Below are 23247 nucleotides of genomic sequence, written 5' to 3'. Positions count from 1 at the left end.
CCTGAAGCCTCGCTGAGGAGCGATCCAGCCCCCACCTGTATCCTCAACCTTTCCCTTACTTCCTGCCTCGCAGTGCCCGGTGCAGCTTGGCTCTGCCTCTGAGTCTGCCAAGACTATGTTGTGATTCCAGCTATCAGTTCAGTCCTCCTTCTCTGCATTCCTAAGCTACTGAACTGCATCAATAGTTTCCGTCATTGTCTAGCCTTCACGTCTCCACGTTAGAGAAATACTGTATTTAATGGTCATTTAATATTCTTCATCACGCACTACATGTAGAATAATGCATGTTCCAGTCTTAGAGTCAGTTAGCCTTTCCCCTCCTAACTTCTAGTTTGTATCAACATGTTCCCTAAACATTAGATACCAGATAGGGTTTAGGTACATGTCGCTCCGACCCTCCAGACTTTAGTCTCTGCTCCTAGCACAGAGTTCATAGCCCCCAGCTTCTCCTAGTAATACGTCATTGCTAGTTTGCGCGCACCACCAGGTTAGAGGTCCCGGCTCCTTAGGTAGCCCCCTCCATGGTTTCCGCCCCATTCAAGACATATTCTGTTACGTTTGCATCACATGTCTATGTATACTCCCAGTTACACCTCCTTCTCACCCTTATCTTTCGCGACTGCTACGCGTCACGCCTTCTGTTCCACCCACTGCTACGCCTACTGCAATGTAATGCTATGTGTTTGCGTTATGTATATATGCTCATGTATTGTTATTAAGAGCCAGCGCGCTCATCCCAAACCCAGCCCCAGCAGCTGCTGGGCCCTGTCACCCTGTCATCCTATTCCTATGCAGGTTGTCCCGTTCCTGTCCTTATGCTGTATTAAACCTGCAAAACTCCTTCTACCTCGAATCTTGACTCTTATTTTATTGAGCTATCTGTTATTCATTCATTCATTCAAAAATAGATCCGGTATTATTTATTTATATACCACAGTAGAAGCTTGTCTCGTTGGCTTCGAGGCGTCAGACACTAGCTTCATAGTTTTGTCTTTAGAAGTCAACGGTTTCGGAGCCGAGACTTCTTTTGGTTTCGGTGCCGAGGGAGCTGGTGGGATCGGCATGTGCGGTTTGCTCGGTAAGGAGCTACCGGAAGGCTTGAGTATTTTCTTCGGACCCGGGCTCGATGGCGGGGCTTTCGAAGTGTGTTTTCGGTCTCGACTGGGCCCCGCAGGCGGAGTGTTGACCCTTGCCTTCGATTTGGGTGGTGGGTATGGGGCCGGGTCAGTAGTACTCACGCGCTGACCCGATGGTATGGAGTCATCTAAGTCATCTGCCTCTGATACGATTTGGAGATCGTCTGAATCTTCTTCGGGAACGAGCAGAACTTCTTCGTCGAAGATATCCACCGGTTCCGATCTCTGCATGTCGTGTCGACGGGCCCTCCGATCTCGAATGGTTTTCTTGGATCGAAAGGACGCACAGGTTGTGCAGCTGGATTCGTTGTGTTCCGGCGATAAGCACAGGTTACACACCTCGTGATGGTTACTGTGTGGGAACTTTGCTCCACAGTTGGAGCATCTTTTGAAAGGGGTCCTTTCCATGAGGTGTAGGCCTCATGGCGTGGATAGGCCCAACGACCCGCGTCAACGACCGGAACCGAGCTGATGGAGTCGAGACGATGTTTGTCGATATCAAAAGTAGTTTGGTGAAGTTTAAATAAGTTTTTACACCTCGAAGTACTTGAAAAGTAGATTTTGAACAGGAGCGGAAAAAGTTCATCCGAACCCAGTAGCGGAAAAAAACAATCTAAGGATGGAGCCGATGCCCATGCACACTGTCGTCCAAGGGAGGAGTCACCTATCTCGTGACTACAAAGATTTCTTCCAAGACGACGACAACATGCAATCATCCAAGCTCATCACCAGGTGGCAATCTAATGCACAGTGTAAGATCTGCAGCTCATATGCCTCGAACATCTGTGTTGCTGCAGAAGTAAAATTAGGAGATACACCCTTTACAGAAACTGTGCCTTTATGATACTTTGTGACCCATCTGTGTGCCCAGGTCATTTGCCTTACCAAATATTTAAAATACTTTGGCTCACAAAAAGGTTTCTTCACAATTATTGCCCACTTAAGTAATTGAGCAGAACTACAGAATACAAAGCTTACAAAGCAGCAACTTACTTGGAATGTGGTGAGTCAGATGGGAGATCACCTGGTAGAGATGGGGTATCTGGCCTCCTGGGTTTCTGCATGCTGTTGCATGGCAGGGGTCGCTCTCCACTAAGACGGTCATGAAGGATGCTCTCCCGGTTGAGATTCAAATCTGAATAGGGGCAGCCAGCTACCCTACATATATAAAGAAAAGGGACAACCTGCATTAAGGGTGATCCTCTCAGGACAGCCGCTTACCAGCTCGTTTTTCACAACCACTTTTCATACGTACTTGTGATGAGTTCCAAACCTAGGCCCTCGAATGTGACCAAGGCCCTTGCATCCGGGAGTTGGGCAGCTTTGGGCCGGTGCCACAGGAACATCATTGGTACCTAAAAGCACAAGACTATGTCACAAAGAGAAGCACACAAGTCTTTTCAGCAAATATTAGTGCTACCTAGTGACTACCCGCCGGTTACTAACCAAGTATAGTAGAATAATGAGGTTTATGGTTACAAAGTATGAGTGATATAAAGCAAGTCAATTGTTGCAAGGACTGTAGGGAATTTCAGATCATTCTAAAACCACAGTAAGAGAAATACAAATACCCCTATGGGCCCCAACATGAGACTTTAATGTGCAGGAAAACAGTGCAGTGTTTGGTTAGGTGATTGGCTAGGCAGATCAGACATAACTGGAAGGCATATAGGTGTCAGCTGTCTACTCAATGAGGACTAATCTTGTGGCACATACGCATGACAAACCTTTCAATAGCATTATGCTGGCAACCAGATTTAGACCAACTTCCTCAACCCACAACAGGGACTGTGTCGATTACCACAATGCCATATGAATAACAACTAAGCTCAATAAACAGCATTTTCTATTCACTACATGCATGCTACATTACCAAATATTTATAATTCAGAAAGCAATAACGTAGGTTTGGTAACTACACTTAAAATTGCAAAAAGTTTCTTTGCAGATTTTTCATGGCTTTAAAATCTGTGAGCAATATATTGGGGAACTGAAATATTATTTAAAGAAGTAAGGAAGTGAGAGATACTCACCAGAGGTATTTGAGCCAAATATTCAAAGGTACTTTATTCGGTTAAAATTATTAACCATAAAAGCATACAAAATACAAAATTCATTTACATTAGAATAACAATAAATTTAAAAGAAAAGTACATCAGTTTTCCTTACAATCAGACAATACAGAGTTGGTATGAGTGATATCCTTGTCCTATCAGAGTAACATATCTGAGGCAGGGGGTAGGATCTGGTAATTATGGGAGGGTATCTGCTGGTAACTAATTGATACAGGGCCCCTCCTGCCCCCCCCGGTGGTATCCCTCTACACTCCACCTTGTGATTGGCGAATACGCAATTCTAGGTAGAAATCGCACAATTCAAGTGTTGTTATAGGCCAGTCTCCTCTTTGTGGCTCCCAGCTTCGCAGATAAGGGACGACCAGGTTATCCCGGAAGTTAACAATGACCAGGTCTCCCGCTGTGTTCTTGGGACGGGAGCCTATCCACCCCACCCTTCTCACATTTAGGATTGTCCCGTTAATGTTGGATGGAAGCGGTCTGTTCTTTGTCAACCAGAACTGGACTTTGTTTTTAAGGTCCTGGTGACCTTCAATTTTTCCGGTAGTGAGCTCAGGCACTCCCGAGAGGACGAGAGAGGGTGCTGCCTCTGGTGGTAAGTTTATACATTTATTACTCGCAGTTAGCCCCTCAGAACATTTGCCTACTTTCGACCACCCAGCTCTGGGAACAGAGCAAAGGGCCATTGTCGGTTCTTTGGCTACCTCCTTGTTTTTGAACACTGATAGTACAGGATCTGGTGGCTTATTCTAAGCAATTTTATTGTGTACAGTGGTATCAGACGTTTTTGGGGCAACTATTCGCTGGAATTGGTTATTTGACTTGGTTGGCTTGGTATTTTCATCTATTGTTGAGAGCTTTTCCCCAATTCTCTTTATCCTTTCAATAAGCGGGGATAATAGGGTTTTTACCAATTCTTCAAAGTGGGCCAACAAAATAGATGGTAAAAGGGGTATAGGGGTTTCCAGTATTTGACATGCTTTGGGTGTCTCGGGGGTGGTGGTAGCAGTAACCAATGGGGGGCTTAAGATTATTTTTTGGTATTTCGCTGGTTTCCCCTGGTGTTTCATACCTTTACGTTTTGTGCTCTGGGTAGGGACCTGAGGATGTGCTTTCCCATGAGTGGTAAATTTATCTGTTATTACGACGGGAGTTTCCAGTGGACTTTTACTAAGTTGATGCGAATTCCTGAGCTGGGGCTTTCAATACCCGTAGGGCATGTTAGGGAGCCGGTTTGGTCGGTTCCCTGTTCTATGGGAATGTACCTCGTATTGCAAATAGCATTTAATTCCCTCTGTAGTAAAGAGTTCGGCGAGTCGGTTGAGATCGGAGGGGATCGTTTGCGCCAAATAATATCAAAGCAATTGGTGTCAAGAGCTAGATCGGGCTAGGAATAGATTTAATCAGAGTCCCTGAACATAGTCATCAGGAACATTATTCCAGATGGGAGACAAGCAGACAAAGAAGTTGCAGTGGAATCCACAGTCATCAGACACAAAGGTAGAGCCGGGCAATACTAAAACTAGAGGAAAGCCGAAGTATAGACTGTGCAATAGCAAAGGCTGGACGGGTACAGCAGTGGCTCACTGCACCCTTTTCCCACCTATGCCATTAGGTAGTATACACTAAACCAGACCACACAAATACTCCATAGAATTAAGTGCACATTGTAGGAAGCTGGCTCTCTATATAGTGTACCAAAATGAGGTGCACTGTGCAGAGTCCAGGTAACCCTTATAAGTGTACAAGGGCTTTTTGACTGCATCCCTCATAGCTCGAATCATTGACTGTTGTGACCGCACCTGAAGCTCGTCAGCTCGAGAGTCGGATGCAGAGGCTAGCCGTGCGAGCTGAGCTGTGTTGGCAACGCGGCAGGAGCCGCCAACGATTAGAATTCAAGACGATCAGCGGTCAAGGCGGTCGTGGCAGCAAGTAACCACAGAGAATCAGAAAGCGGTGGGAGCCGCCAGTGCCGCCATTGCTTGGACCCAGGGAGCGGTCGTTGATGCCCCTGGGTCGATCGCGGCAGGAGCCAAACGCGGTAGGAGCCGCTTAAATAAAATACAAATAAAAGACAAAAGCAGCACGAACGCGGCAGAAGCCGCTAACATTAAACACCAAAGCGGCCGTTGCCGCCGCGGAGCGAACGCTGAAACCTGAAACCTAAACGCTGAAAACCAAACGCGGCAGGAGCCGCTTACATAAAACTGCAAAATCGGCTCTTGCTTGCGGAACAAACGCGGCATGAGGCGCTGAAAACCAAACCAAATGCGGCAGGAGCAGGTTACACCATATATCATACATCATAGCGGCCGCTAAAAAACAAATCTGACATCAAAGCGGCCGTAGCTGCTTGTGAAAACGAGCGCGGCAGGTGCCGCCAACGAGAAAGAACATCAAAGCGGCCGTTGCCACTTGTAAAAACGAACGCGGAGCCGGCCAAAAACCAGTTCCCTTGCGGTTTTTAGCCGCTTGAAGTTTAAATCGCGCTAAACGCTGCTCTGGAAAAGCCCCAAACTCGGCTGGAGCCTTCAACCACAGAGGGGGACAGACGCAGTTATTTCTATTCTTCCGGAGAACGTGAGCCTGTGCTGAGCTGCGTGGAGGGAGTCTGTGGCGTGCGGTACCCTGGGCTGCAGCAAGAGCGGTTGGAGCCGTAATGGTTTAGCTAGCCACGGAAGCTGACGGAGCAGCAAGGCGAGCTGAATTGAGAACTGAATGCCTTCTGGGGGAAAAAAACGCCGACAACGCCGCCCTGCATCCGGAGAGACTCTGTCCACAGGGAGTGTAGCGCATGGGGATCTGGGGGGCCGGCGGCAGAGAATTATAGTGCGGCAGATTGATTCCTCTTGGCTTTCTACAGTACTTACAGCGGATTGGAGCTTGTGGAAACGGCTGAACCTGGGCAGCGGCAGGAGCGGCTGGTGCTATAAAAGCCATATGAGGTTAGCTGAGTACGGAAGTCGCAGCCTGAGTGATCTGAACGGATACAAAGTGCGTCCCTGAGTTGGCCCTGTGAATCCCTGGTAGAACGCCATCCTTCCTACTTCCCCATCCTACTCCATCCTCCATTCCTCAACAAACGGAAAAGCACCAAGAGTAAGTGTTTTCTAAGTCTCTTAAGTGTCTTAAGCAATGGTAATGCCATCTAGGTGCTTGGGAAACATCCTTTACAACGCAACTTTAACCACGCAGTGCCTTTACGACGCAACTTTTACAACGCAAACCATTACAACGCATTGCGCTGGGGGGCGTTCTAGGATAGGGAATACGTTTAATTTACTGTCCAACGCCTTCCCTAGTGTCCACGGGGACTGGAGTTGGAATAGTAAATTAAACTATTCACTATCCAGCGCCCCAAAGCACTATGCGTTGTAAAGGTATTCGTTGTAAATACCGCGTTGTAAAGGCATGAGATGTAAAAGTATGCGTTGTAACGTCATACATCCGGTGCTTGTGCTCAAAGTTAAAAACAAAATCAGTAGTAGACTCAGAAAGCTGTAACTTGAGCGATAAGAGTTCCCTTAAGCCCCAGAAAACCATTCGTCGCCGGAGAAACGGGGATCATCTTTCACTCTTGAAAACATACCCATCGGTGATGTCAATGTTTTCAAAAGGGGTAAGAAGCTCTAAGCGTGGAAAGGGGTTAAAAGAGGAAGGGAAAAAGGAGGATTCAGGTGAAGAAGCGATGGACACCCATGTAATAGCGGGGAATAGGGTGGAGAGCCAATTTATAAAACCGGAGGCGCTTTACCCCGCTGTAATTATACGCCAGAATTATGGGGGTGAAATTGATGGGTTACATCCTCCATGTGAAATGAACGTACGGCAAGCAGAAAAAGAGGGTAACACTCCGGAAACGGAAATAGCCTTATCAATGGGCAGGGTAGAGGGTTACCCTCGGAAGAAGAACGTTGAAAAAAAGGAAGTCACCCTAATATCTCCACTGGCAGGATTGGTAACTCTCCTGGACATTTCAAGAGAGACACAGAGATCGGTGCCGGGCTGCTTGTCGATAAAATCAAGTGATCTCTCTTTTAAGGTACAACAGCGGATAGAATCCAGTTTTAGATCTGGGCAGGCGAAAACTGAGGATTACACCTTACCGGACATTGCTAATCAAATTGAAAAGAATGCAGAACTGATGAAGCAGCTGAAAAAGTCTGGCTCTTTGGGGATGGATCTGGATTTGTATCCGGATGCAGAAGTGTACCCGGCCCCAATAGGAGCTCAAACACATATGCCTACTATGTACAGTAGTACACCTACCAATTTATCCCAAGCCGCTGATTCATTAGATCTCTCTGTTGAAAAGATATCAGGAGTTTCAGTGGGTGAGGATAAAGGGGCAGGGAATTCTTTGAATTCTTTGTATGTAAATGAGAATGCATGGACAGGGGGGATCATGGAGATCTTTTTTGCATTAGAAAAAATTCTCTCCGGAATTTTATCTTTGTTGGAGAAAAGTACAATAAATACTAATCACATACTGGAAGTCCTCTCGCCCATATTGGTAGGGGTTCAAGACCTTAAACAGCTCAAGCAAGCCCTAATGATACCTGAAAAGGCTCCTCTAGTACCCAGTCAAGCATGTCAAATACACAACTGGATGCAAAATATTGATACATATACAGTGGTGGGGGAACTAAAAGATCTGTCTGTGGGTCCTGAAAGTGCCCTTCCTGAAAGAAATCCGATTATAAGCTCGCCCCGAGCTAATCTTCAAGAGTGCGTAAAGGTCCCTACATTAGGGGAACATTTACAACCAAAGGTCTCCTCAGCCCTAAACCCATTACGTGTTTACACAATTTTTAAACCGATGGGAAACAGACTCTGGATGAATTCCTTCTGTGGCTAAACCTTACGGATGAAAATCTACGGTTTACGGCACATATTAATGAATCGAAAGTTGAGTTCCTAGACATTAACATTAAAAACAATGAGGGTGCTCTCGAAGTGGACTTGTTCACCAAGCCCACCGCTCGAAACATCCTTTTGCACTTCAAGAGCTACCATCCACGATGCCAGAAGGACAGTATCCCCTTCTCTCAATTTTTGAGAGTAAGACGGAACTGTACCAACATAAAAGATTTTGATACTCAAGCTGAAATCATGAAACTAAAGTTCATTGAAAGAGGATATCCTCGTCGTCTAGTCAGAGGAGCATACAAGAGAGCGAGATTTTACGATCGTGACACTCTTTTTAACTCAGAAAAACAGAAAGTTGATCCAAAATTAGTTTGCATTACTAAACATTCAACCATGAATTCCACAATTAGACAGATAATTAATTCAAACTGGCACCTTTTAAATGTCATAGACAATCAGAACAAACTACAAAAACCCATGTTTGCCCATAGGCGAAATAAAAACCTAAAAGATCACGTGGTTCATTCCCGACATAAAGGTGAAACTATGAGTACTCCCTTTATTCAAAAATCAATCGATGGCGCAAAAGCGATCAAAGGTACTTCACGTTGTGGTTCCTGCCATTCTTGTGACACCATTATAATAGGTGAAACAATGGATTTCAATAAGACAAAGATTCAAGCAAGAGAGTTTTGGACGTGCAACACAAAAAATGTTGTTTATTTACTCACATGTCCGTGTAACCTTGGTTATGTGGGTGAGACGTCACGTATGATAAAGACTAGGCTTACCGAACACAGGTCAGCTATTAAAACGCAAAAGATCACAGCTCCGTTGGTAAGCCATTTTATAGAATTCAAACATAAACCTGAAGAATTGAAATGGCACATTTTAGAAAAAATCCATGTGCAGTAAAATCAAGGAGGTGATGATGTTCGTAGGAAAAGGGAAGTTTTTTGGATCTTCACCCTTGGAACTTTTGACCATGGATTAAACCAAGAATTGCCGTGGGAAAACGCGATAATATAACACCATAGAACTCTTTGTCATATTATTGCGGCGAATATATGCAATGGAAAATATATTCTTTCCTTTCTGACAATGCTCGCCCTTTGTCCTATAAAATGATAATGCTCGCCCTCTTCCTTATAAAAAATTTCAGTATGAATTTGTTCTAACCTCAAATCCCTTTTCTCTGATACAATACTAACTGAGTACATAGTAAGTACCTATGTAAAGGAAGTATCTCTTTAAATTAGGGCAGAGCCAACAGAAGGGCGGAGCCTATTAAGGAAATAAATAACCGTAGTAAAGGGACTACAGGAAATCATCCTTTTCTACACGAACCCTTGTGGAAGGCAGAGACGCTTCGCACTCCGCGCTTGTTATACCGGTAAGCTATTTCAGAAGCCCCATGCAACTCTTGCTTTGTATTTCCGTATTTTCCAAACGGAATACTTTTCAAGATCTTTAGTCATCTATTGCCACTTTAACCGAGTGGCTTTGGCCGCCGACATCCTTTTACTAAACATCGGATGTTTGTCTTGCTGAACAGGCATTAATTACCAGCTGCGGCCGTCTTTGAACTAAGACCGCCATTCAAAACACAAGCGGAGCAGAGAGAGATCACGTCTGCCGCCTCTGCGTTTTGTTATAATCGGTAAGCAATTGTTAAAGCTTCGTGTCATCCTCGCCTGGTCAACTTGCCTTTCTGCTTTTCCCAAACGGAATACTTATTAAAATCGTAACCTTTTAGGTATATATTGCTATTTTTACTGAACAAGTTTGGCCTCCACCGCCCTTTATCTTAACAAACGGGTGTTTTGTCACGTTTAACAGGCAGTAATCACTAACTGCAGCCGCCTTTGAACAACAGCCGCATTCTGATATACAAACGGAACGGAACAGAGGGATATCACATTTGCCGCCCCTCTTATCAAGATGTCCATGAGTTTTACATGACGGGTGAGCATCGATAAAAAGAAGGTTTTTTAGTTCCTGCATGCATTTCCTAACGCAGCCTTTTAACGCAAACTAATTTTCATTTTTCACGAACTGCAGCTGCTTATCAAGATACAGAGGTCCTCTGAAATATAAACAAAGAAAAATTACATCACGGTCTCCGCCCTTCCCAGTACTTCCCTGAAATTCGTATGAAAGGTAAACACTAATAGAAAGGAGGTTTTGTATGAACCTTTTTGAATAATTCTCTGACCAGTTAATAATATAAGACAATATTTCCTTCTAGCGAACCTAATAACCGGCTTTTAATGAAAACAGTGAGGAACGTTTTCCCTTGATTTTAAAAGATGATGAAGAGTATTTGTAGGCATTTGTAAGATGGAAGCAGTGATTATTGTTCAAACAGGTAAGAATACTATTTAAAGAGAACGCTTCACTGAAACACTGATAGTATCCAACAATATTCTTTAAATGGTTGTAGGACCTTATACATCGAATTTTTTCCCTCTTAAACAGTTATCACATACCGTCTCCGGACATAAGAGGAGAGGTGCCTTACCCGCTACATCTACCTCGAACTTATTTGTTGATAACTTCTCTTTTTCTTGGGTAAGGATATTCGCTAACGAAATGTAAATAAACTCACGCAGATTATAATTTGAGTTAGTAATCTCGTGCAATATATCGACCATTCATTGGTCTTGTAGTCTAGCATAACTGTAACTAGAAGGATTAGATTTTCCTTATCTATTTGGTATATTTACCTTTGGTCCTTAAATCGAATATCATGCAAGGATACCCCAATATAGGCTCAATAATGTTTTCTCACCTCAATAAAATTAATCTTTAGCTATAATTTGCTTTCCTCTTACTTAGGTGTAATAGGCTGACTACCTTTATAATCCTAGATATAGATGAGATATATTCCTATGATACATACGAGAAAGAAGCCTCCTCTCTAATATTTTACTGTGTTAAACTTGAACTATGGGTAGGTTTATATATAAAAAAATAAAAAAACAAAGGTCATTGATAATGTTACGCCATTTTCTATAGAAGGAACACCTTTTCAGGGTCAATCCCGTTATTGATGATACTGTGATGTTTATGTGAGATATATATAAGTGTTTTCCAACTTTGTGTCTTTAAATCATTGTTGTCCGATGATATAAGTCTGGCTATGTGAAGAAAAAAAGAGAGAAAAAAAGAGGGAAAAATTTCCTTTAAACTGAATCATGTTCTTTCTTTGTGAATTTTAAAAAAAGCAATGTACTGTGATTTATATGCGATTCTGTTTTATTTTTATTTAGAAAAAGTGGCTGAATATCGATCTGTCCTGATGAAGACAAATGACTTTGTCGAAACGCGTTGACACACAGCCTTATATATAATTTTTTATATAAAGATTTGAGAAATTATTTTTAAGAAAAAGCCCTTTACCCCTTCATTTATGTTTATTAATATATCTTTTCTATATCGATCAATGAAAAGTCTTATGAAGTAATGTTTACTTATATAATGTAACCATTTTTTACTGAATCATATGTATTTTTACTTGCTTTTTAACTATATTAAAAATCAATCTTTTGATATCACTCCAGTCCATTGCTTTAATTGTATCAATGTGTAGTTTATAATTATGTGTTTTTCACGATAGCCAGCTTTCCTGTCTGATTTGTCTGCCTGGGTAGATACCTTTGCACAAAAATTGTTTTCCCTGACCCAGGAGTACGATCCATATCAGGGGGTCCTTGTTGCCCACAAAATTGATATGAAACTGTGACACCACCTTTGGAAGGAATTTAGGGTTAGTGCGGAGCACTACCCTGTTGGAATGTATTTGGATGAATGGCTCTTGGATTGTGAGCGCTTGCAGCTCGCTAACACGTCTGAGCGATGTGATAGCAATGAGAAAAGCCACTTTCCACGTCAGAAATTGAATTTCGCAGGAGTGCAGTGGCTCGAAAGGTGGGCCCATCAGCCTAGTGAGGACTACATTGAGGTTCCACACTGGAGCTGGTGGTGTTCTTGGAGGAATGACTCGCTTCAGTCCCTCTAGGAAGGCTTTAATGGCAGGCACCCTGAAAACAGAGAGGTGCTGCCTATTCTGGAGATAAGCCGCTATGGCGGATAAATGTATCCGAATGGAGGCGTACGCTAGATTGCATTTGTAAAGATGTAACAAATAGCAGATGATGTTAGGAATGGATGCATCCAGCGGGTTGATATTGTTGTCAGTACAGTAAATGACAAACCGCTTCCATTTCGCTGCATAGCAAGCTCTGGTCGTGGGCTTCCTTGCCTCGCGGATGATGTCCATGCATTCCGGAGGCAGGTTGAGGTAGCCAAATTCTAAGACCTCAGGAGCCAGATCGCCAGATTGAGCTGTTGCGGATCTGGATGCTGAATGTCGCCATGGTTCTGCGTCAAGAGCCTGGATGTGAGATGCAGCCTTTGATGCGGTACCACGGAAAGTTCTAGAAACGTGGTGTACCATGGTTGGCGTGCCCATGTTGGAGCAACCAGGATGAGAGTCATCGAGTGTTGCTTTAGCTTTCTTGCCACCAGCGGAATGAGAGGCGCTGGGGGAAAAGCGTACGCAAATTTGCCTGACCAGTTCACCCATATCGCATTCCCTTGCGATTCCGGGTGGGGGAACCTGGCGGCAAAGCTTTGGCATTTTGCGTTTTCCCTTGTGGCAAACAGGTCTATCTCTGGATGACCCCACTGCTGGAAGTACGGGTGGAGTATTGATGGATGTATCTCCCACTCGTGCATCTGATGGCTGTATCTGCTGAGCAGATCCGCCATCTGATTGTCCTTGCCTGGGAGGTGTTCTGCCATGAGGAAGACGTTCCTCTGAATGGCCCACTTCCACATGCTCTGAGCCAGATGAGACAGCTGTGGCGAGTGAGTACCTCCCTGCTTCTGGATGTAGTACATGGCTGTCATGTTGTCCGTCCGGATCAACACGACCTTGTTGCACAGATGTACTTTGAAGGACTTGAGCGCCATGAAGATTGCCATCAATTCCAGGTAGTTGATGTGCAATCGTTGTTGCTGGGGTGACCACAGTCCCTGCACCGTGTAGTGGAGCACATGCGCTCCCCACCCTTGGAGAGATGCGTCCGTTGTTAGGACAATCTGTGGCACAGGCTCTTGGAACGGTCGTCCCTTGCAAAGGTTGTGTGGATTCCACCAATGCAGAGAGTTGTATACCCGACCGGTCACCAACACTAGGTCTGTCAGTTGTCCCTGAGCCTGTGTCCATTGATTTGCTAAGCATTCGTGGAGGGGACGCATGTGCAACCTTGCGTGCGGGACTATGAAGATGCAGGAGGCCATCATGCCTATCAACTGCATGAACACTCTCGCTGGCAGGGAGTGTTGCGGTCTGAACCTTTGGATCAGCGACTGAATGCTGTTGATTCTGACTGTGTTTGGTTGAGCCATAGCAGTCAGGGTGTTTATTGTCGCGCCCAGATACTGCCGCACATGGGCTGGCTGAAGGTGCGACTTTGGGTAGTTTAGGGAGAATCCCAGGCTGTGAAGGAGTTGAATAGTGTGGGACATGTGTGAGGCGCACTGTCTTTCCGACTTTGCTTGAACGAGCCAGTCGTCGAGGTACGGGTAGACATGTATGTTTTGTCTCCTGAGGTGCGCTGCCACTGTCGCCAGACACTTTGTAAACACTCTGGGGGCAGTAGTCACCCCGAAGGGTAGGACTTTGAACTGATAGTGCTTGTTGAGAATGGTGAACCCGAGGTATTTTCTGTGGGACGGGTGGTGCGGGATGTGGAAGTAAGCATCCTTGAGGTCCAAGGTTGCTAGGAAATCCGCTTGGTTGAGAAGGGGAAGGATTTGTTGCAGTGTTAGCATGTGAAAATGTTCTGACAGTATATACATGTTGAGAGGGCGTAGATCCAGAATGGGTCTGAGGGATCCGTCCTTCTTTGGGATGAGGAAGTACAGGGAATAGACCCCTGTTCCTTCCTCTTCCACTGGCACGAGTTCGATTGCTCCTTTTTGCAGCATTACTAGTACCTCCTGCTGCAATAAGTGCAAGTGCTCTGCCGACATAGGACGGTGTTTTGGGGGAATATTGGGAGGAGTGGATATTAACTCCAAACAATAACCGTACTGAATTAGTTTTCTCACCCACCTGTCTGTGGTGATGGATGACCAGACTGGCAGGAACTGCTGGAGTCTTCCCCCGACAGGTGTTGGATGGTCGGGGGGCAGTGACAGAGAGTCACTGTTTGTTTGTGGCAGAGGAACGTGAGTTGTTGTTTCCCCTGCCTCTGCCTTTGGCACTGTTACCTCTGTAACCCCCTCTACCTTGCTTGGGGTACGAGGATTGCGCACCACCTCTTGCGAATTGTGTTTGTTGTCCCATGTGTGCTCTGGTAACACTACGCGCACCTGAGCGACGAAAAGTGTTGCCCCTGAACTGTTGAGATTGGAGAGCCCCCATGGACTTAGCAGTCTCGTTGTCCTTCTTAATCTTTTCAAGTGTGGTGTCTACATCAGGGCCAAACAGTCTGTCAGGATTGACGGGCTGGTTGAGGATTGTAGTTTGGATGTCAGGTTTAAAACCAGATATACGAAGCCAGGCTTGGCGCCTTAGCATGACGCTAGTGTTAATCCCCCTAGCCGCTGTGTCCGCGACATCAAGTGCACACTTAATTGCAGCATTTGATATAAGCTTTCCCTCTTGAATGAGCATTTCGCCTGCTTCTTTATACTCATCAGGTAGATGTTGAAGGAGCTGTTCTAGGGTGTCGTAATGCGCCCTATCGTAACACGCCAGCAGTGCTTGTGTGTTTGCTATACGCCATACATTGGCAGCCTGCGCAGCCACCCGCTTGCCAGAAGCCTCAAGCACTTTCGACTCCTTGTCTGGGGGAGGAGCTTCACCCGTTGTTTGGGAGTTGGCCCTTTTGCGGGCATTTGCGACCACCAATGAGTCCAAAGGCAACTGTCCCCGAATATATGCAGGGTCTCCAGGTGCTGGCCTGTACTTTTTCTCAATACGTGGGTTTACCATCCTTGCTCTTGTTGGTTCCTTAAAGATCTCTGGTGCATGTTTAAGGACACCTTTCAGCATGGGGAGTGTTTTGACTGTTCTTTCTGAGACAGAGAAAGTGTCAAACAGGAAATCTTCCTCCACCGGGTCAGAGTGCATGTCCACATTATGATTTGCAGCTGCCCGTTCTATTAAAGCAGTGAATGCTGCTGAGTCCTCAGTAGGTGACGCATGTGATCCAAAAACCTGAGGGTCCTGTACCACCTGATGGCTGTCCTGGTCCCCAGCGTCGACATATGGGTCCTGGTGTACATCAGGGTCATTTCCAGTAGGGAAGTTATATTGGTCATCTTGTTCATCATCCTCGCCCCCTGATTGGTGGGGGGAAGGTGTTGGACTCCTCCTTGGTGGAAGCTGAATAGGTTCAACAAGTGGAGTTATGTCCTGTGCTGGCCTTTTCTTTTTCAGTGGAATAACAAATGATTCCAATGGTTGGGAAGTGATCTTTCTTTTATAAAGTGTCAATTTCCCCGTGTGGGCATCGATGTAGTGCTCCGAATTGTCCTCCGACGCAGTTGGCCGAGGCAAATTGGGACTGGGCGTCGAATATTCCGGCGTTTCGGTGTTCTTTGAGACCGTTTTGGCCACAAACGCCTTCGGCGCCACTTTTGGTGGTAGAACGTAGAGAAGCTTGGAGGACGACTTTGCAGGTACGTCCACCGGTCTCGGATCCGACGGTGCGGTAGACGCCGACGACAGGGCTTTCTCCCGAATTCTCTTGAGGGAGTCGGTGACCTGTTTCGTAAAGGAAGCCGAGGGTTTGGCAACCGATGCTTCATGTTCGTCCGCTTCGGAGGACCTCGGCGTAGCAGAAGTGGCCACCGATGATTCCTGGCCTCCCACGGGACGCTGCCCTGTGGTAGTTTTAGGCGTCGATGCCGTTCCGGCATCCTTGTGCCGATGAGTAGTGGCTCCGGCCGTCGGATCCTGGGCCTTAGTGGACTTGGCTTCGACCGTGCGTTTGGTGGTAGACGCTGCAGACGTCGAGGTAGGATGGACGACCTTTTTGGAGGACGTGTCCTTGGCCACCGTTTGAGGCGCCGGTGAGTCGAAAGTCTTCTTTGACTTCGTGGGGCCCGAAGGCGACGGAGTTGAAGACGGAGCAGGCTTCGATGGCTTGGACGGGACGTCGGCCATTTTAGATGTTGTCGAAGCCGTAGGTTTCGGTTTTGCCGAGTCGGCGGCCATTTTGGGAGCCATGGAGACCGATGGTTTCGGTTTCGTTTTTGGCGTGATGTCGGCCATTTTAGGTGTTGTCGACAGCAATGGTTGCGGTTTCGGTTTCGATACGCGCAACGGTGGCTCCTCCGGTGTATCCGTGGCCGGGCCCGAAGGCGGGGCTGGGGATACCGGCGTAAGGGTCGTGGGTAAGGCCGAGTGGCGATCCCGTGACCGGAGCCTGAGTCGAGTAACTTTCGGGGCATAGCTCGTCCTCTGAGCTATCTTCCGCGGCCCCATAGACTTCTTCGTCGTCCCCTACCTCCTCGACGTATTCAAGGTCTTGGCTCTGTCCTTCGATGTATTCTTCTGGATCTGCCTCGACCTCCGTCGATGGTGGTGAGATTTGAAGATGATGGCTGTGGCCTTCTTCTGCGGGGTCGTCGAATATGTCGTCGGGTGCCGGGGCTGCGTGTAGGGCTTCAAGTCGCGCCGCGCGCCGAAGCTTGAGCGTCTTCTTTGACCTGAATTTGGAGCAGGCCATGCAGTTGTCCTCGTCGTGTTCCGGCGATAGACATTTATTACAGACTGGATGCACGTCGATGTGTGGGTATTTAGACCCACACACGGGGCAGCGCTTGAACGGACTCCGTTCCATGATGAAGTCGCCGGGGTCTTGCTGCGAGTACAGGGCCTCGATGCGCGAAGAGTAAACCACTCCGCAGAAGTCCGACCCGAAGAGTCAGACGATGCTCGGGACCGATCGCAAACAATACCGACGCGAATACCGAAGGCCTTTTGGCCTTAAGAAGTAAGTTTCTTTCGATTCCGACAAGGAGCCGTCGAAATCGCATCCGAACCCAATGGCGGAAAAAAACAATCTGGGGATGGAGCCGATGCCCATGCGCACTGTAGTCCAGGGGAGGAGCCACCTATCTCGTGATACTTCGAAGACTCTTCCAGGACAACAATGTGCAATCATCCGGACCCAACACTAGGCGGCGATCTATGCAATAGATATGCAATAGATATGAATTTAGCAGCCCACATGCCTCGAACTTAGCCCTTTTCCGTGCATTGGACACTACTAAAGAGTCTAGTGGCAGATGTCCCTTAATATAGACTGGATCAGATGGTGCTGGTCTATATTTCTTTTCTATTCTTGGATTTAATACTCTACAACGTACTGGGTCTTTAAATACTTCTGGAGCATGTTTATTGACTCCTTTGATCATGGGTAGTATTTGCCTAGACCTTTGTGACTGCTCAAATGTATCAAGTAAAAAATCCTCATCAATAGCGTCAGAGTGCATTGAAACCCCGTGGTAAAGGGCAGCTCTATTTAAGAGATGATTAAACCCAATACTATCATCTGGAGGGGAAGGTTTTGTTGGGTAGGAATGTGGATCAGGAATGTCTGGCACATTGTGTGGTGCGAAGTCTTATAGATCATCCTCTCTAGGATATGTATCTGCATTGATATCTTAATCTACAGGGTATGTATTTGGCTCTGTTATGTCATTCCCTCCACCTAGATCATACTCTTCATCAGTGTGGTGTGATGATGCAGGAGATTGAACTGGAGAAACTGCAGGTGAAATGTAAGGAGGGATAGGAGAGGAAGAAGGTGAAGGAGAGGAAGGGTGCATTGGAGAAGTTGCACAATCTTTCTTTTTGGCAGGAACCACAGGTAGAAGTGGTGTGTCTGCTGGTCTCTTCTTGTAAGGAATAGCTTCCACATGTCCAGTTTTTGCGATGATATGGACTCTCTTTTGTTTAGTATCTGGTCTAAACAGTTCTTCCTCTGCAACCTTCTTCGGCGTCGATTTTTTCGGTGCCGATAGAGGTTGTTTTGTGTTTTTTGCTGTAGGAGGCGTTAAGAGTCCCGTGGCAAATTTGTCGGTGCCGAAGGTGGTTTTGGCTTGGTAGGTTTGTTAGAGGGTTAGGTGTCTCTGAATCAGGCCTTGGAGTCTTTGGTACTGAGGTTGGAGTTTTTGGAGGGCAAGCAGCTCTCGTTGGCTTTGAGGCGTCGGACGCTGGCTTTCCATCCTTATTTTTGGAACCGTAAGGTTTCGGACCCGGAGCTTTTTGCGGATCGGTACAGTTTTTGGTTTTGGCACCGGTACATCTTTTGGTTTGGGTGCCGAAAGATCTTTGTCTTTGGGCACCGAAGGGCGTTTTGGCTTCGGTGTCGAAGAATCTTTCGGTGTCGAAGAATCTTTCGGTGTCGAAGGATGTGTATGCTTTGGTGCCGATGGAAGAGGTGGAATTGGCACGTGTGGTTTTGTCGGTGCTGAGGCACCAGAAGGCGTAGTTGTTTTCCTCGGAGCCGAGCCCGAAGGCGGGGCGTTTGAGGGAATATTTTGGTCTCGACTGGGCCCCATGGGCGGAGTGCCGACCGTTGCCTTTGGCAGTGTCGGTTGTGCAGGGGCGAGAGTACTCACGGGTTGACGAGATGGGATCGAGTCATCTGAGTCCTCTGCCTCTGATATGATCTGGAGATAAGGCGAGTCTTCCTCGGCGGCGAGTGGAGCCTCGTCTTCGGAGATGTCCTCGCCCTCGGAGATGTCTTCTTCGACGATCTCCTCCTCGAAAATGGCCTCCGGTGCTGGGGCTGTTCTTCTCATCTCGTGTCGACGTGCCCTCCGATCCCGAATGGTCTTCTTCGATCGGAAGGATGCACAAGCTGTGCAGGTCGACTCGTCGTGTTCCGGCGATAGACAGAGGTTGCAGACCTCGTGATGGTCGCTATGAGGGAATTTTGCTCGACATACAGGGCATCTCTTGAAGGGAGTTCTGTCCATGAGGCGTAGGCCGTACGGCGCCGATAGGCCCAACGGCCCGCGTCGACGCACCGGAATGTAGCTGGTGATGTCGAAAAGTCTATTCGATGTCGAAAATGTTTGTATAAAGTTTTTACGCTTCGAAGTTGCTGAAAAAGTCTTTTCTAGCTGGAGTGGAAAACTTCCATCCGAACCAAGTGGCGGAAAAAAACAATCTGAGGATGGAGGCGATGACCATGCGCAGTATTGTCCAAGGGAGGAGTCACCTATCTCGTGACTACAAAGACTTCTTCCAAGAAGACAACAACCTGCAATCATCCGAGCCCAACACCAGGTGGCGATCTATTGCAAAAGTGTACGATCTGCAGCTCATATACCTCGAACCCCTGTCTTTATTTTGCAGCTCAATTGAAGCTATTGAAGCAAAGAAAGCACATCATCACTACAGCAATCATCCGCCACAGACTGGCTTCCTAACTTCCTTACCTGGTGGCAGCTGCAGTGTGTGTCCAGTTTTGGCACACCATCCAACGGGGTGGATATCTGGGCTATCTGCATCAACCCAGAAATCAAAGAATGAGCTCCAGCCATCGAAGTGGATCTAAAAGAAAGGTATGGCATTTTGCTTAGAAGGGTGCAACTTTGGAGAGTACAAGATATAAAAAGTACTTCACAGTGCTAGAAGACCTTTCAGTCTAAAGTGTGCATTACCATAAACAACAACAGAAGTCAAATGTATATTATTTACACACAAAAAGAGGTAGGTTGAAGCTCTCTTCACAGATACATGGCAGAATCCACAGGCAGAAAGATTCCATGCAACAATATTACAGATGTAGCTGATAACCAAGCAACTGCAAACTAAAAAGAAATACCAAGGCAGAAGGAGTGAGGATAGAAAGTCTCCCCCAAAGCACCTACTTTTTAACTTCTGGCATTGAAATCATAAGCTCTGAACAGTCCAAATTGGCAGGAAGTCTAAATCTAAATGAGACTTCACAGCCAATGACATCTCCCAAAGTTACAAAAAATCTCTCCTGATGGCATTGTCTTTGAGTCAGTTAAGTTTCCAGTTGTGCAGTACACTTAGGTGTGCACTATAGGAAAATACCCTTTTTGACATGGTCACCTTACATTTTGCCTGGTATCTGATGCAAATTTGACAGAATTTCACTGGGTTTCTGCTATCCAAGTTCCCAGTTCCAGATCTCTTTCCAAAAAACTGTACAACTGTTCCCCCAATTGGCAATACCTTTAGCACCTCCTGCAAGTCCCTAGTAAATGGTACCCCTGGTAACTAGGGCAGGAAAGCTAGAGGATCTCATATTGTGCCACCCTAAGAGACACCTTAGCACCCACATGCAAACTGCCATTGCAGGCTGCGGGCCATGGTGCAGAGAAATGTGAAGACATGAAATGGCACACCTCCTGTCTGCTATACCTGCAGATACTGCATGCAGTATTAGGTTAGCCATCACTACAGCAGGCCTTCTAGCCTTAAGGTAGGGTGCACTATGCTACATGTGTGGACATATCTGCATGAGCAGATATGCCCCAATGAAGTCAAAGTCGATTCTTAGATATTGCAAGTGGACAGGGAAGCCATTTTGAGTACATGTGCTGGACATTGGTGTTTACGAGTTCCCAAGCTACATGATGTGTTCGCTGAAACTAGAGATGTTTGGTATCAAATATCTCGCGTTAAGCCCACAACTCATTACAGTGATGGATTTATTAACACATGCACTCAGAGGGCACCTTAGAGGTGCCCCCTGAAAACCTACTGACTGCCTGTGTAACTAGCTGACTGGTGCATACAAGCCTGCCACTACAGACCGACTATCTGACCCCTGCAGGAGAGAGCCCAATTTTTCTGAGAGCAGAAACAATACCTTCTCCAGCAGGAGGTGCTGTTACCTCCTCCAAGCAGAATGGCTAATTAATAAGCATATCAAGGCAGGAGGCCTCCAACACCTCTGACACCTTTGATATGCGCCCCAAGGCTTTCCTAGACAGGGGAAATGCTAGCCATTTGGCACCAAGACAGGCGGGAAAATCAGCTTGTCAGAAGGCGCGTTGCCCTCTCAGGATAGTACCGCCCCTAAGGTGGGCTACCTAAATTGAACACAACTTTTACAATTCCACCATCTTTGATTTGGCGGAATTATGCTCTCTGGGTCAGGGTTGCAACCACTTCCCACAGGAAGTGGTCATATAGAGGGTGTCGATACCCTAGAGGTAGGTAGCCCATTGACTACTACATCCCACTACCCGTAACACCCCTAAATTGAGTATTTAGGTAGTACCCCTGACACCAGGGACTTAGATTTGACAGATCAAGAAGAGAGGAAAAAGAAGAGTCGCAAGAAAAGTGAGAACTGAAGACTGATTTGGACATTTGGTGCCAAACCCTGCCTGCCTGCATCCATTCTTGTCACTCGTGACCAGTGACTTGTCCTGCAGAGGATCATCTTCCAAGAACCCCGGGAGACTGCCAGCCCTTCGCGAATTGCCAAGCAAACACCCTTGGCGTTGAGGAGCTACTCCCCAATGCATCAAAGACACCAAAGAGCAAAGTCCAGTTCGAGTTGCCGCCCACTGGCCAGCCCAACGCTACTGCCCCCCCGTAAGGGGTACCTGTGCTCCATAGGGTCCAATCTGTTCCCCTACCATGTGAGAGGACAACAGGACCAACAAGAGCTAACAAGGATCAAAACACGGTGTACCGGACCCTTAGCGGCAAACAAGAACTGTGAGAGCCCAGCCTGGATACCAACTACACTAAGTAGCCACCGAGGGGTGTCAGCTCCACAGAGACCCTCTTCCAGAGTGGCCCAGCTGTCATATTTTTGTGCACCTTAGACCGGCAAGACGGATGACCACATGGCCCTAGGATGCCCAGAGTCAAGACGACATTGTCATTCTGCACCCGAACAAACCGACTGAGAGCCCTTGTCCCCAGCATCCTTGTGATCAGGGCACATTTAAAGTGACTTTTACTTACCTGCAAAATCTGATATTTTATAAAGTACTACTTGATAACAAAGTTCTTTGTATCTATATCTATATCTATATATAAAAAAAAGAAAACAGGTTGCCCAAGTGGAGTTGTCACATGTGGAAGGAAAACAGCACACAGCCCCCAGCAGTATCACCACAGCGTTCCCAAATCCATTTCATCTGCAAACTGCCATACGCGTTTCGAGCCCAGTTGGCTCTTGATCACTGGCTTGCATAATGATGAACGAAACAGCAGAGGTGCTATGTTGCCATTTTTATTTCGTCATTGTTACCGCCCATTTGGGCGTTACCCATAGCATGCTGGTTAATGTAGTCCTCTTGATAACTGGACTCTAATACAAAACCTTGAATTAAGTGCTGCTGTCCTCGTTAAAATCAGCCCAAGTGGGGAAATGTTCAAAGATCAAAGTTCCTCTAAATAGCAAATGGTTTCGCCGTATTGACACCAATATCAATCCAGGGGTCAGGCCCCCTCCACTCCACTCCAGAAAGCGCCCGTGGTTACAAGCACTGGATCCGCATGGTATGCGGCGGGACTCCTCCTGCGGCCGGACAGCCGCTGAATATGAGAGAAAACAGGTTGCCCAAGTGGAGTTGTCACATGTGGAAGGGAAACAGCACACAGCCCCCAGCAGTATCACCACAGCGTTCCCAAATCCATTTCATCTGCATCGTTCATCATTATGCAAGCCAGTGATCAAGAGCCAACTGGGCTCGAAACGCGTATGGCAGTTTGCAGATGAAATGGATTTGGGAACGCTGTGGTGATACTGCTGGGGGCTGTGTGCTGTTTCCCTTCCACATGTGACAACGTGTGTGTGTGTGTATATATATATATATATATATATTAATTGGTCTCTGATTTAATTTTGCGCGTGTGTCTCATTTATTGCCTCTGTGAGTACAACAGTTTGGCATCACCCTCTAACATGCCTAACTGTTCGCCAACACTACCACAAGAGAGCATTTGGGATACAACGTGTGCCTCTGTAAGCCAACTGGGGTTTGTTTGGACTGTTTACACAGTGTACCTCGTTTGGATCCCCTACATAAAGAGCCAACTTCCTACAAGCAAATATTTTTGTTACATACTCATATGCTTAAGATTTTTCTTAGGGTCTAGCACACTAGTAGCTATTTATTCTTCATGCTATTTT

At 46.5% G+C, this 23247-nt stretch overlaps 1 protein-coding gene across 4 annotated transcripts in view; it reads right to left on the bottom strand.

The window, feature by feature from the left end:
• Window positions 1-23247, bottom strand: part of L3MBTL3 (L3MBTL histone methyl-lysine binding protein 3) — a 473146-nt gene that overhangs the window by 93546 nt on the left and 356353 nt on the right. For all 4 annotated transcript variants that reach the window (XM_078682529.1, XM_078682531.1, XM_078682528.1 and 1 more), the window contains exons 15-17: window positions 19556-19670; window positions 2392-2491; window positions 2130-2294 (exon numbers count right to left, since the gene is read on the bottom strand). In XM_078682529.1, the coding sequence (XP_078538655.1) occupies window positions 2130-2294; window positions 2392-2491; window positions 19556-19670 (380 nt within the window). The remainder of the gene's footprint in view (window positions 1-2129; window positions 2295-2391; window positions 2492-19555; window positions 19671-23247) is intronic.

Source organism: Lissotriton helveticus, chromosome 3_1 (genome assembly GCF_964261635.1).
Source record: "Lissotriton helveticus chromosome 3_1, aLisHel1.1, whole genome shotgun sequence".
In the NCBI taxonomy this organism is placed as follows: Eukaryota; Metazoa; Chordata; class Amphibia; order Caudata; family Salamandridae; genus Lissotriton; species Lissotriton helveticus.
The sequence above is the reverse complement of the archived record's forward strand: the minus strand, read 5'-3'. Positions and strand labels throughout refer to the sequence as shown.